Raw genomic sequence first — 13,935 nt, forward strand, 5'->3', positions numbered from 1 at the left:
AATAGCCTAAAGAGCATAGTCTAAGTAGCATAAGTTGACCTACTAATTTCGTCTCTTATGCTTCCAGCGGCTAATATTTTTGATACCCTGGGGGCTAGATCCATACTATTAACCTTGTAGATCGACTCTCACGCTTGTTATATTTAGAAATACTCTAAGAATCTTGAGATATCTGTGATGAATCATGAAAAACGAAAGCGTCCCGACCCAAAGTTGGATCTAGTTAATGACTGTACACGGTTGTGACAACACATGAAGCTATATCATGTACCGTTGCATTGCCTGATAAATAGAGTGCTGTGGCTATCCAACCGTCAAGCGACTAACGACAATCATCCATATGATATTCAGCCACTATCCAAACACAGAGTCCAAAGGGTTTCCAGGTCTCGGAACGGACTATAACGTGGATATTAACTTGAGCATTAACCTTTTGCTATCCAATACCCCTGCATTCAGGGTTATCGTCCCGTCTGATGTGACTGGAATTTGACCCGCCGCCTAACAGTTATGAATGGACAATGCCCTTCACATACCGTTGACCAACAGTATTTCCATGAAAGTTTGCCATTTATTTTCTTAGACTAGAGACTATGACCAATATGGACTTTGTTTGCAACGCAATTTGCATTGGATCAAGTCTATTTTAACGTGGGCCAAGTACATCTGAACATGTTTTCTTGGCGATCCATGGCTCTTGGGTAGGATGGTTGGTGAAGTGCTTGGTAACGTTTCGGGTTTAGAATGGAGGTATAGCATGCTTTCTGTATCGAGAATTGATTGCAAGTCAGATTCAACATACACGGCGTGGAAAAGACTATAAGGGGCCTATAAGACACGATGACATCGATGACTGTGTCTTTGGTGAGTGGGAACCGGGGATAGAAAACCGTTTTTTAGATGGTCTTGATACTTCAGAACGGAAATAGTGACGTTAAATTATGACTAAAGTATATTGCCTAACTCATTTGCCCATGATTTATAGGTCCGCCTCCTCCTCGTTGGCAATTGTGGCAGCGCCACCACCTTCAGCCTCAGCAACAATCTTTGTCCGTAGGACCTTTCCAGCGGGGTCGGTGTAGATGTTACAGTAGGCGCTGAGGCCGTGATAAGGCGCGTATGTGTACTGCAGCTCATACTCGACTCCTCCATCAACGGTGATGGTCCTATTGTGGCCGGTGAACTTCATGTCCTTGCTGTAGTAGCCGACTTCTTTGCGGTTCTTCTCACGACCTTGGTTGTCGAGGTAGATGTTGTATAGAAAACCGTCTTGTGTAAGGACACGGTTTGTGTGTGCTGAGCCGGAGAAGTCGTTCATGGAGTAGAGGATGTTGTTCTCGAGACGGATGGTAAGATCTCTCTTTTCAACTGCCTCGGGATCTTCGTCTGAGCTTCCGCCTCCACTTCCACCGCCGATGACATCGCCAACGTCACCAACAATGTCTTTGACGCCATCACCAAGAGTAGCGATGATAGGGTTGAGGTCAATGCTCTCAAGCACATCGTCGACCATACGAAGAATGTTACCGAGGCGAGCCTCAAGTTCCACCTTGGCAGTGACGTTGTAGATACCGAGCTTCACTCGGTCGATGCCGAGATCAACACCGGCATTGAAGTTGAGCAAGTTGAGAACCTTTGCGTCGAGATTGATTTTGGCCGTGATGTTCTGCACTTCGACTGAGATCTCGCCAACAGAGACATTGGCATTGAGGTAAACGTCGGGTTCCTGGTTCAGAGGGGGAACGCCGCTGTTGGTGTTTTCTGTCTCATAGATGGCCGACTCATCGTCGCCGCGACGGTTCAGTTTGTAGCCGTAGTAGCCGTCGCCCTTTGCCTTTGCAGCAGCAAAGCCCGCAAAAGAGGCCAGAGCCAGGGCACCGAATGCTGTGTGATGTCTCATCTTGTGTTTGTATTTGCGATGTTCTGCTCAACGAAAGGAGTGTAGGGACGTGAAAAAAGAGCGAAAATGAAGACGAAAATGAGATGTCTGTACGGAGGGCACACTGGCTAGAATAGAGAAAAGAAAACCCCAGTTCCAGCTTGCAAGTATTAACTCACGTTGCCTGCCATGTCGATGTGATGTTGGCTGATTTAGTATAGGCGAATACCACCCTATCGCCCGGAAAAGAACTTGAAACGGTAGCAAGGCCCGGCTGCTAAGATCCGGCCGTGATTTATCTCAGCCCAGTTTCATGCTACTCCATGTTTAATGCAGGGGAAAACCGCTTCTTTTTTATCTAGTGGACCCTGACTGGCGTATCAGAGATAACTGAAGGGTTGCATTTCTGACATGCCCTTGTTCCTGCGTCAATGCATTAGCGAAAATCTCGATTGACTTCTCCCGATTGAAGCATCAGTAATTTCTTTGCAATAGGAATCCTGTTTTTTTCGTCTCGTCTAGCTCAATGTAACGATATATCCGGCTATATAACCCAGCCAGAACAAGCTCATAAAGCCGACAAACAACTCTACGCGGAGATTACTCCAGTTCCAAGGGCATAGCGCCAAGGTTCCACTTATGCCTTGCGGTTAAACCCATCAAAGGCCCAGAGTTAAGTGGAAGCAAAAGCAGGAGCAGAGTCTCAAGTCCCCAAACAAATTCCGTGGTTACTGTCGCTATCCTGCTGAACTTTTCCATCGCCATCGTTCCTTGTCATACAGTCAATCAATCAAACCTCAACATGCGTATTTCTCTTCTTCAGTCTCTGGTGCTGGCTCAGCTCTTCAGCTTCGGCCTTGCCCAGGCACAGACGCCCGATTCTACAGAGCCAGCAACCACCGCTGAGAGCATCTCAATTGCTCCGACTTCGACACCAGTTGCTGATGACAACGGCGGTGACTCAACTGAGACAGGATCTGGAGGGGGAGGATCATCAACGAGATACAACTCATCTCAAGGTCCTCCAGATGTCCATCTCAAGGTTCCTGAGCTCTCTGTCGGCCGCATTGAGCTCGATGTCGACAATCTGCACGCAGACATCAACCTCAACGCAGACATTGCCAAGCTTGTTCAGCTCAATGCAGGTATCCAAATTGGAATTGAAAAGGTCAACATCACCATTGCCGACGTCGAGGCAGAGCTTGAGCTTGTCGTCAGACTAGGCCATCTGGTTGAGATTGTTAACCGCACTCTTGCCTCACTCGACCTCAACCCCGCCCTCATCAACCTTCTGGACTCAGTTGGCGATATCGTCGAAGGTGTTATCGGTGTTGTAGACGGTCTCCTTGGATCCATCACTCAAGGCGACACAAAGCTCAACTTCCTTATCGACAACCTCGGCAACATTGTTCAGCAGGTCACCAAGGCTGGTGGCGATGCTGTCAACTCCATCGTCGGCGACTACAAGCAAAACATGACCTTTACAGGCGAGGAGAAGACACTGTCAAATGGACTTGTTCAAAAGACGTACGAGTACTCAGAACTGAGCGCTTTAGTCAACATCGTCTTCAACAAGGCAGGTCAGATTGTACAAGCCATGGTTGTCAAGGGAGGTGGTTCTGGCGGCGGTGGTGGTTCTCAGCCCAGCGGTTCTGGCACCGCATCACCAACAGCATCAGCTACTGGAACATCTGCTGCTGGCGAGGCAACGACCGCTTCAGCCACCTAAGAACTTTCTGTATATGTAAAGTAGGAAATGATATCACATGTGGAACTCTATATTCGTACCACCAATTCATAATAATTACATTCATTTCATCTGGTCTGATTGGGTGTGATAGTTGAGTAGGCTTTGTGAAGATTTGCACTCAATACAATGTGTGTAAGAGAACAACACCACTGGAAGACCAATTTAGAGAGGAAGTCTGTGTCAATGAAGTAGAATCAACTTTGGCACTCTTGTGACTTACCTGAGATGATGCAGCTTCATCGAGACTTTCAACAATACTTTCCCTAAGATTGGAGCTTGTTTCTGCCCTGACAACCTAACGTTTAGTTCTTTACATTCTGGCGTTACTCAATGGCGACTTAGGTGTTTTTGATGCTTTGGTAGATTTTTATGGAGAGATCGGTGGACGTTGTTCTAGGATGGTATGTATTCCTCATGACCTGGTCAACGTTTGCAATGAGCACCAGATACAACACTTAACCACTTGATAGGCTTGAGATATGCTTGATCTTTCAAACGCCTGAAATTGGGTATTGGGAAACGCCTATTATTCTATGAGCAGTGTAGGATATTTGAAATCGTACTTTAACTCCAGTTTGGTGTAGAAACTCTATGTTACAGGTACCGACCAGCTAAACTAATGTTATGTGTGTAACAGTATTCCTTCCAACAGTCACCAAGCAATGGCTTTGACAATGCTGAAATGATACCGAGTGAGACCACTTCAACTAGACAGATTGTCCCGCGCAACACTAATCGAAGACGTCATCAGGGCAATGGAGGGATGGAAATGAGGCCTGCTCAAACATGAAGACGAGGTTCTAGAACGAACGCACCTTATACGTCTATATTATAGTTCCTATCTATTTCATCAAGCGGTCCCGCTATTTCCTGGCCACATGATGCCGAGCGGAAAGTCGAGCGGAAAGATGGATCCAGGACTAAAATTTAGTACACGACTAACAAGACAAAGGGAGACTTGTACCTAGTTTATGGATCTCTGAGACCGGTCCGGGCCTTTATGGGCTGTTCATCTACATGAATCAGTACCGGGACTAGTTGCTCTCCGGATCACAATGACTCTCGGTGGTTGTCAACCATAACCACCCTACACAATGTCGTACCGTTCATTCTTGTCTCTACCAGACTATTTGTTGCTATCGATTGCGATTTCTCTGTCCTACTCTGTGCAAAGGTCTTTACATTGTGCTATTGTGACTTTGTGAAACAATATTCTCATCCTGTGTCTCTACTGTTTTACTCGGGGTCATGACGTTCCGACATAACAAGACGACAAGGCTGGCACCCAGACTAGCGTCCCGATGAACTACACCAAGTCAGTTCCGACATATAGTCTGTAGAATACATGGGAATAGATCGGTCAAGTGCTACCTTTTCCTTGACTGTTTGCACCACTTTCAGCAAGAAGCATCTTTACATTCTATGAGAACTGAATATCTATGGATGTGTAGATTGAAGGTCTCACATTCAATGTATGAACTTTGGATCGCCATAACACTCTAGCAAATCTGAGTGTCATTCAACGATTCGGAATTGTGGATAAAATACCCGGAGCTGGGAAGTGCCGGCCTGAGACATCTGCTGCAGATCCCGAAATCGATAGCAGAAGAGGCTGGAATCATATCCCACCAGACGCTTGGTCGCCTCTTGCTTGGCTCTTGAACAGTAGTGTACGATTGTAACAAGGGTAATAGTGTTAATGACGACAACCAGAAGTTTTCATCTCTGTTTTATGGAATTTTGCTGTTAGGGGTTCCGCATGAGGTCCGCGATTTGCTGCTGAGGTTAAGTCTTGCCGCCTTTGTCGCATATGCCTAGAGAGCAATCTGTTATCAACTAAGATTATACTGATCGTCAGATTCTCAACGTTAGTAGCACACAAAGGTTCAGTATGCCCCGGACATCGAATACAAACACGACATATTTACTCATTGATAGATGTCTTTAACTAGGTTCTTGTGCAATGGCTACATATAAATGACAACAGTGATCTGTAAATATTCGTCTTCAGACTTACTGCTACCCTGTATATGGCTATGTTCTATGATGAAGAGAATCTTTACCTGGCCAGCTGGTTGCGAAAATTGAATGGATCACTCATCACTGCAGGAATGAATTTTGACTAAAACCATTCGTGCTGTATTTGAAATATTCCCCGGGAGGCTGACATCGTATAATCTACTTTGTGTTAGCAGTAGAGTATCTGATCGCAAAAAAGTGTCGTCGTTTTAATGCACGGCCACCAGTTCCACAGATAACAAAGACTAGTCTTGGGAGAAGAGCGGTGATCTGGCAGATGGAGAGACCCGCAAACGGCCCATCAACTACTCTGGGAAAGCCTTCCGGGTTATGAGACGAAGTGATGGGTTGATGCCCACTTAGGCGATTGATAGTTTTGACACTTAATCGACCATGGGACCACCGGATATATCGTGAATTACCAACGCGCCAAGCGCGGTCCGTCCGCGCCAACTCGGATATAAACATCCCAGCTTTGTTCAGATCCGACTCAGTAGGATAAAGAAACAAAGTCTATTATCTATTGGTTATGGTCGTCCGTGGCTCCATAGGACTATTGGAGGCACCTGAAATTATGGATTTTCGTCAGAAACGATCATCATCATCCCCTGGTGAGCAAAGTAGGCCAAGAAGGATCCATTGGAACATAGGACCGACATTATGTTCGCAGTTGAGATTATAATGTGAAACATTATCGGTGATGCCACTGAAAGGAGACAAGCTCTCGGTTCATTATCTTCAGTCCTGCACGGATCAACAGCTGTTCTTTCAACATGCACAACTCGCACAGATCAGGACGAATATGTTTCATGCATGGGATCCTCAAACAACACCATAGAATAGGTAGTATCGGAACACCTTCCAGGAGGGAAAAAGTCTGTTTATTTAGTGGCATAATATATCCCGAACGTCTCGGCTACTCGGAAGACGTCATGACTGGTCCAGCCTGATTCTGGACTCACTTCGGAATGAGGTAGTGGGAACTAGGGCTCGTTTTGGATTTACGAGTTGGTGCTTTCTTTTCTTTTTCTGCTGTGAAATTCCCGACTCGTTGGTTCTCCCTAAAAATTACAAAACTGGCGTTCCTGTCACTCTGTCCGTCCCAGTCCAGTGGGAAGAGTCAGTGGAGTCTATCCATTTGGACATGACTCAAATCTCGCAGCTAGTACACTGCGCTATGACAGATCTCCACAAGGCTCTCCAGACTAGCACTAAGAGGATAATGGGAATGCTTTCACTGGTCAACTTTGGATGAGTAGGGCATTGGAATGTTGCATTTTTCTCAACTATCGATGATCGCTTAGCGGCAAGTCAGCAGGAGTGTTCTCTGTCCTCTGTCGGCCCAAACTTGAGTCCATGCGACGATCCTGCGGCTAAGCCGAAGCTAAGTCGCTGATCTGTCAGCTTCATTGGGCAGTGCTCTGGAGGCTTGCAGAGTTGCATGATCTTCAGCGGGGGCAAGGGACCGTTCGCAGTTCGAGACGTACATGATTACAGGAGCTGGTCAAGTGGAAATCGGGGTACAATTATGTGGACCGAGCCGCCGCCTAACAACCCGATCCAGTAGATAAATAACATGTCACGATCTGTCATATTTTAATCTCACCTACCCCAACTTCGGTCAACATGTCAATTGCCATCTGAAGATAATGCATCTGTCGTGGCTGTTGGTTGCATGGGCGTGCCTTGTCGGACGGGCACTGAGTATTGATGTCGCCTCTTTTCTCTCGCAAATTCCCGACTGTGCAGTAAGGAATCTTGGGTGACCTGGTCACAGACATGCGTAACTAACATTGGGATCTCAGGGAAGCTGTCTGCTGGACTTGGCAGCCAACTCAACATGTGGAATCGACGTCGAATGTCTCTGCGCCGACCCCAACCTGCAGACCGTTGCTGCAAGCTGCGTTCAGAGCAAATGCTTGCCCAGGGAGGCACTTTGTAAGCTTTGGCTGAAGCTACCCCAATGACCATTGTACGCTGACTTAAATACAGATACGCTCAACGTAACCTCGGTGGCCTGCGAATATCCCGTACGCGACCGACATCAAAAGTTCGATACTCTAGGCATCTGCCTCGGCGTGATCACTACACTCGTTGTTGGTGCACGACTCTTCCAGAAGTTGAGGTTCGAGAGGCTATTGCGGGCAGATGATTACATGATCATCATTTGCTGGGTGACCTGTATCGGCAACACCATCAGCTGTGTCTACGGTCGTGAGTACCCAATTACCCGTCCACGTCGAACAGCGATACTCACAAAGAACAACAGTGTCCGGAAATGGGTTTGGAAGAGATGCATGGACGAACAGCCCGTACACCATTACCGAGTTCCTTCGCGTTAGTTGCTTCCCTCGTATCCCAATGCGATGCACATTCGTTAACAATCTGCAGTATGTCTACATCGGCCAGACCTTCTACGCGACCGACGTCTTCCTGACCAAAATATGCGTCCTACTCTTCTACCTCCGAATCTTCCCCGTGCGATCGGTACAAATACTTATATGGACAACAATTGGAGTTGCGGCTCTCAGCATGGTGGTCTTCATTGTTCTGGCAATCGCGCAGTGTCAACCGATCAGTTTCTTCTGGACTGGGTGGGATAAACTACACGAAGGACACTGTATTGGAATCAATCCATTGGCTTGGTCAATTGCCGCAGTCTCCATCGCCATGGACTTTTGGGTGCTCGCAATCCCAGTCTTCCAGCTGTTGCGACTTCAGATGAAGTGGCAGAGGAAATTGGCTGTTGCTATGATGTTTCTTGTCGGCACCTTGTAAGTTGTACACAATTTGTGAGACAATATTAGTCATTAACAATTTCCCAGTGTCAGTATCGTCAGCATCATCCGACTCCAATTTCTCGTTGCTTTTGGCAAATCCACCAACCCCACATGTAAGTTGAGATCGCCCTTGCATGCACCGCAATCCTGGCTATTAGATACTAACTATTCACGAAGGGGACTTTTTCGACACATGTTATTGGTCGGTAATCGAAGTTAACGTCGCTATTTGGTGTGCCTGCATGCCCGATATACGACTCCTCATAGTCAAGGCATTCCCAAGACTCAACAGCCAGAACGATTCCAGACCATCAAAGAGCACGAGTTCGTCGAGGAAATTCGGTGTATCACCGCATGTTAGTTCGCACCAGACCGAGCATGCCATGTACAAGGGGAGTTCACGTCCACAACCTCAACCGGATGCGTCGTCCAGCACAGCCGAGCTTGTTGAGATGACACGATTTTTTAATGAAAGTCCCACCAATAATAATTTATAGCATAGAGAGATACCCATAGAATAGAACTTTCCTTTCTCCTTTCTTAGACTTGCGATACCCAGAATCCCATTGAACCCCCGCATCTTCCACGCGTACAGTTTACCGAACTACTATGTAGGAACAGGGTTGAATAATTTCAAGTGCCGCCTGCAAAAAATTAAGATCTGTGTGGCTTGCAGAGGGCGTGGTTTCCCACGTAAATTCTTTCCTTTTTCAGTTAGACACTAATATTACCACCGGGAGGCTAGGATGTACCTTGTGAGGCAATATTCCCTGAAACTCATCAGAGTTACACTACAGAGAGGTGAAATAGGCTATTGAACACACTTGAGCATATTCATCGATAACTACAAAACAGTGGCGTTTAACAAATTTGGAATAAAATTCTGAGAGACTTGTGGTTGAAGCCTCGCAAGTAAGTTGCCGGTCTATCGTAGCACTCTTTAGAGTACGTGGCCAGCATCCAAGTCTTGACGTCACAAGCACAACAAAAGGTCCGGCCTAGCGTGAAGTATATCTGAGATTACATCTGGAGGGGTTGGAGGTCAGGTGGTCAACAATATGTTACATTCAAATCGAGGTATAAAATCCCACAGTGAAATCTTCATTAGAGTTTTTGAAAGGAGACAAACTTGTCTGGCAGGGATACATGAGACGATGGACTGTCAGTAACATGCGTTGGCTTCAAACTATCCCATGTATTGTAGGATCGCGTGGAACAATTCATTGCAATGGCCTGCCACTTCGCGTAGATGGGTAACGGGTATACGGATATGAGAGTCGCATGTTGCAACTTCCACAATATTTTTTTAGTCTATAAGTTTTGCATTGGTGGGAAGTAGTTATCCGGTAGCAGATAAATAAGAGCTCTCCAGTGTCGGAGAACTGCGCTATAACAGATACATACTGGTATCTTGACGATTGCCTGACTCGATCCCATCCACATCAACTGGCAGGGATGGTAAGGCGGCCGCTTTCTCAGCTCAAGTGGGTGCGGATCGGAATTTATATGGGCCACGTGGTCCCTACCCCAGTAAGTGATCTTCAACAACAAAAGTCCCAGTGTAGGATTCGTATTTGTAGCTGTGGTTGTGGTTAGGAGTCATTACTACCTGAGATGAGCCTGACCGCTAGGTATATACAGCCCTCAAGGGTAATAAAGGTGAATTTTGCCACCTAACTTTGTACTTGCTAATGGCCTGCTAGATCCCGATTTGTTAGCACAACTCCTAGGAGTTCACATTGGATGCAATCAGTCAGGACTAGCCAATTGAAGTCTAGGTATCAGAATTCACCGTTGTTACCCTTGAGGGCTGTATCAATGTAGCATCGGTTCTGCTACTATTAAGCGCCCTCATCTTACCATTGATCTCGAGTCATGAGCGACTGCTGCCGTTGTTGTAGCAGATCAGACGACATCTAATCTTAGTCACCACGTGTATTTTCTGTACCCGTCTCATGGCATGTCATTGCTGAGCTAGGCTCGGCTCACTCTATCAAGTGGCTTGTCCTTATTATCGATCAGGAAGGGCTGCGGAAGGTTACCTTGTCGTCAATCGATATTCTACTGTATACGCGTCAGCGCAGTCGATGTCACCCTTAACACAAGATGATGCTTAGACTCATCAACGGCCAAATTGTAATTCTTTGAGTTCAACCAGTTCAGTAGCGACTATCAAGGTCAACCCTGGCAGACCTTACAGTGGGCAGTATACAGCCACTGGAAAGCCGTGCGAGATCAACTCTTCAAGTGAATAGGTACAAAAACTTTGATAACAAACTAAGCAACTACAGTACTACACCCGGCTTCAGTAGTAACTAGCCAGTCAACACCTTTGATGATGGGCTCTCGAAAGAAATGTGGTGGGAATGAAATAGTCAATGATTGAGTCCAATGTCTTGTTGTGATCCGTCGTACTTCCATGGAACTTACTATTGCGAACTCGTGATATAGTAGGGGTATGTGTTGCCTGTTATCATTGTTTTCATGCATTACGTTTTCCATTCCTATAGAGCTTACAGTTGTAAGTTTGTGAAAGAATTCCAACCGAGATGCGAAACAGTAAACAAGATAAGTTACAGGGTAGGCACTCTACGACTGACAAGCAATTTCCAGTCAGGTGATCGGATGAGACATCTATAATTAGCCTCTAAGATCTAGCGCCAAACGCGTCGTGTTTTATGTACATGCTGTCTAGATATCGGTTGACGCGTCTGAGTTTTTGTTTATTAGTCCATATCGGCACGTTCAGAGACCTGGCTATCACTAAAGGCTTATTTGGTCCTGTAGTGATGGCGGTTGAGTCTCTGGTCTTCCCTCTTCCTTATTTGAAGCTTTCCTCCCGACGGCTGTAATCATGGCTATCGGGGCGGGGTCATAGCAAGCTATTGAACCTTGTTTGCGCCGTCGGCAGATCGTAGGTAGATGGCAGGGAGATGTGCCTCAGGTCGAGGATACGTATGCAATGTCTTACTCTACTGTGCATTTCCAGGAAATTGAACGACCCTAGTGTTGGCTGTGGAGGGTAAATGAACTTCCGGTAGCCGGTGGTTTCCCAGAGGCTTGGACAAATAAATGATAGCCCTTTTTTCCTTTGTCATCAGGTCTACATGAAAGAAGGAAGTACTCGACATGGCAAGATCTGGATGCGTGCCTTAGTCTTGATGCTACAATCGTTCAACTTCCTGATAATACATAGGTAGTATGGCCCAAGTGCTGACCCACAATGATTGCATCTCATCTCTGCATTGTGGCTTCATTTCTCGCGAGACATGTGAGTCTTGGTGATGGCGGGGTAGGTTGATAGAGAAGACAACACAGCAAGACACATCAATCAATAGCTTCTTGACAAAACCTGCTTTGATGCATCAATTCAGATGATCAATGTCCAAGTGCTGACCATGGAACTCAATTGTGCAAGATCGACCTTGATACACCGCTTTAAATGCCGGTTTCGTTGTCTTTTGTTGTCTTTTCAGCTGCATCTGAGACACGGCAGAATGTAAATAGTTGCTAGATCTGCAGTGGCTGCAGATGGCGTCGCGCAAGATAACACAGCTGGACCTAAAGTCGTCTGTTCCACAGAGGAAGACTTAGTTATTGGACAGAATGACTTTGGATATGCATTTCAGCTTTGATCTGTCGTCGGTGAGTGACGACAAATGTAAACAGTAGCTTCAAAACCGCGTATAAGAAGGTCGTTCAATCTCATCACTTAGCCATCAACATAGTACTAAGCTCAACTCTTACCATTACAATACTATTTCAAAATCACCACACATTTCGCTCACCCATTGCATCATGCCAGGTCTTGTAAGCGAGCCGAATTGGAGCGGTCTGGCAGATATTCTGCCCCAAGACCAAGTCCTTTTGCCAGGAACCGAAGCATATTCAAAAGCTGGTAAGTTTATCTCCATTCCTTACCTACAATCTACTGACAGGCTTTCATAGTCTTCGTCGGTAACCTGAACTATCGCTACACCAACCCAGCTGTCGTTGTTCAAGCTAGATCTGTCCAAGATGTCAGATCTGCCGTCATATTCGCCAAGCAAAACGGTGTCAAGCTCACTGCCAAGAGTGGTGGCCACTCCTTCATGGGGTACTGTCTCAATGAAGGCGGAATCGTCCTTGACATGAGTCAGATGAAAGGATGTCACGTTGACTCCGACAATATGACCATTGATATGGAAGGCGGCCTTCTCTGGGAGGATGTCTACAACAAACACATTCAGGATAAGCGCGACATTGTTATCGGTGGGCAATGCGCCTCAATTGGCGTCAGCGGCTTCACGCTCGGTGGGGGTATCAGCCCTTTCTCCCGTAGCTATGGACTCGGGTGTGACAACCTGCTCGAGATGACTGTCGTCACTGCCAGTGGCGATATCGTTACAGTGTCACGAGATGACAAAGATGAGAAGAAACGGGATCTTTTCTGGGGTCTTTGCGGCGGAGGCGGTGGAAACCTTGGCGTCACCGTCTCGATGAAGTCCAAGTTGCACAAGTTGAGAGATGAAGACGGCAAGGTCGTGTCTGGCCAACTCACGTGGAACCTCCCACAGCAACAGCAGGCTTTTGATGAAGCTATGCAGATCTTCAACTCCAACAAGTGCCCTTCTGAGTTGACTATTGACGCTTTGTGGTCACATGGCCCGAACAAGCAGCTCACCGGTGGGATGACAGTCATCTACAATGGCTGTATGGAGAAGGCGCAGGAAGTCCTCAAGCCCATCCTTGCCCACGGACCCATCAACAACACCCTGCAAGAGATGTCTTGGACCGATTGTGTCGAGCAATCCGAGGGCTGGGATGCTGAAAGCAAGGTCTACCACCACCATGCCTCTTTCATTTTCGCCGAGGGAGCTATCACACCTGAGCTCACTTCCACCGTTGCGGGCCTCGTCAAAGAAGCCACAGATGTTGTTGGTATCACGGAAGACAACCAGGTCAACCAGCCGAAATGCCACTTTTCTTGGAGCCACATTGGTGCCAAGACAGAAGAGATTGCTGCTCAAGATACGGCCTTTCACTGGCGCGACGGTCATTACGTTGCTACTCTCAACGCGCAATGGACAGACAAGACGAAGCGCAGCGATGTCATGAACTTTATGGCCAAGTGCCAGGCCAAGCTATCACCCTTTGCCATTGAGCAAAAGGCCGCATATGTAAACTATATCGACGGCACAGTCCAAAACTGGCAGGAAGCGTACTACGGAGAGAACTACTCTCGTCTGCAAAAGGTCAAGGCGGAGTGGGACTCTGACAACTTCTTTAACCACCAGCAGTCTATCAGGCCAGTAGTTGATGATGCCAAGTCACTTCCAACTCACGGCTTGAACGAGACGGAGGTTCTAGAGAAAGGCCAGACGCAGGAGATGGATAATTGGTGGGAGGACAGCGTATTTACTATCGCGGGAGGAGCTTGGCACGCCCAGGGCGGACAAGTCGCTGTACTTGCAAGAGGTTGAGCTTACAACTTCGTCGACCAAGAATGAAGATTCCTCGGGGATTTT

The 13,935-nt window shown here is 46.9% G+C and overlaps 4 protein-coding genes across 4 annotated transcripts; 3 read left to right on the forward strand and 1 right to left on the reverse strand.

Annotated features, from left to right (window-relative positions):
• Nucleotides 1–979: 979 nt before the first annotated feature.
• Nucleotides 980–1,900, reverse strand: FPSE_05380 (uncharacterized protein; the record flags this gene model as incomplete). The annotated part of the gene is made up of 1 exon (XM_009258498.1): nt 980–1,900. The coding sequence occupies one exon, from the start codon at nt 1,898–1,900 to the stop codon at nt 980–982; it is 921 nt and encodes a 306-aa protein (XP_009256773.1).
• Nucleotides 1,901–2,681: 781 nt separating this feature from the next.
• On the forward strand, nt 2,682–3,608 carry FPSE_05379 (uncharacterized protein; the record flags this gene model as incomplete). Its single annotated transcript, XM_009258497.1, has 1 exon — nt 2,682–3,608. One exon carries the CDS (start codon nt 2,682–2,684, stop codon nt 3,606–3,608), a length of 927 nt encoding a protein of 308 aa, XP_009256772.1.
• Nucleotides 3,609–7,297: 3,689 nt separating this feature from the next.
• FPSE_05378 (uncharacterized protein) lies at nt 7,298–8,930 on the forward strand (the record flags this gene model as incomplete). The annotated part of the gene is made up of 8 exons (XM_009258496.1): nt 7,298–7,396; nt 7,454–7,586; nt 7,641–7,862; nt 7,918–8,422; nt 8,474–8,541; nt 8,606–8,660; nt 8,696–8,784; nt 8,926–8,930. 8 exons carry the CDS (start codon nt 7,298–7,300, stop codon nt 8,928–8,930), a joined length of 1,176 nt encoding a protein of 391 aa, XP_009256771.1.
• Nucleotides 8,931–12,226: 3,296 nt separating this feature from the next.
• Nucleotides 12,227–13,890, forward strand: FPSE_05377 (uncharacterized protein; the record flags this gene model as incomplete). The annotated part of the gene is made up of 2 exons (XM_009258495.1): nt 12,227–12,326; nt 12,377–13,890. The coding sequence occupies 2 exons, from the start codon at nt 12,227–12,229 to the stop codon at nt 13,888–13,890; spliced, it is 1,614 nt and encodes a 537-aa protein (XP_009256770.1).
• Between the last annotated feature and the right edge of the window lie 45 nt (nt 13,891–13,935).

The sequence above is a fragment of the Fusarium pseudograminearum genome, chromosome 2 (assembly GCF_000303195.2).
Source record: "Fusarium pseudograminearum CS3096 chromosome 2, whole genome shotgun sequence".
Lineage (NCBI taxonomy): Eukaryota > Fungi > Ascomycota > Sordariomycetes > Hypocreales > Nectriaceae > Fusarium > Fusarium pseudograminearum.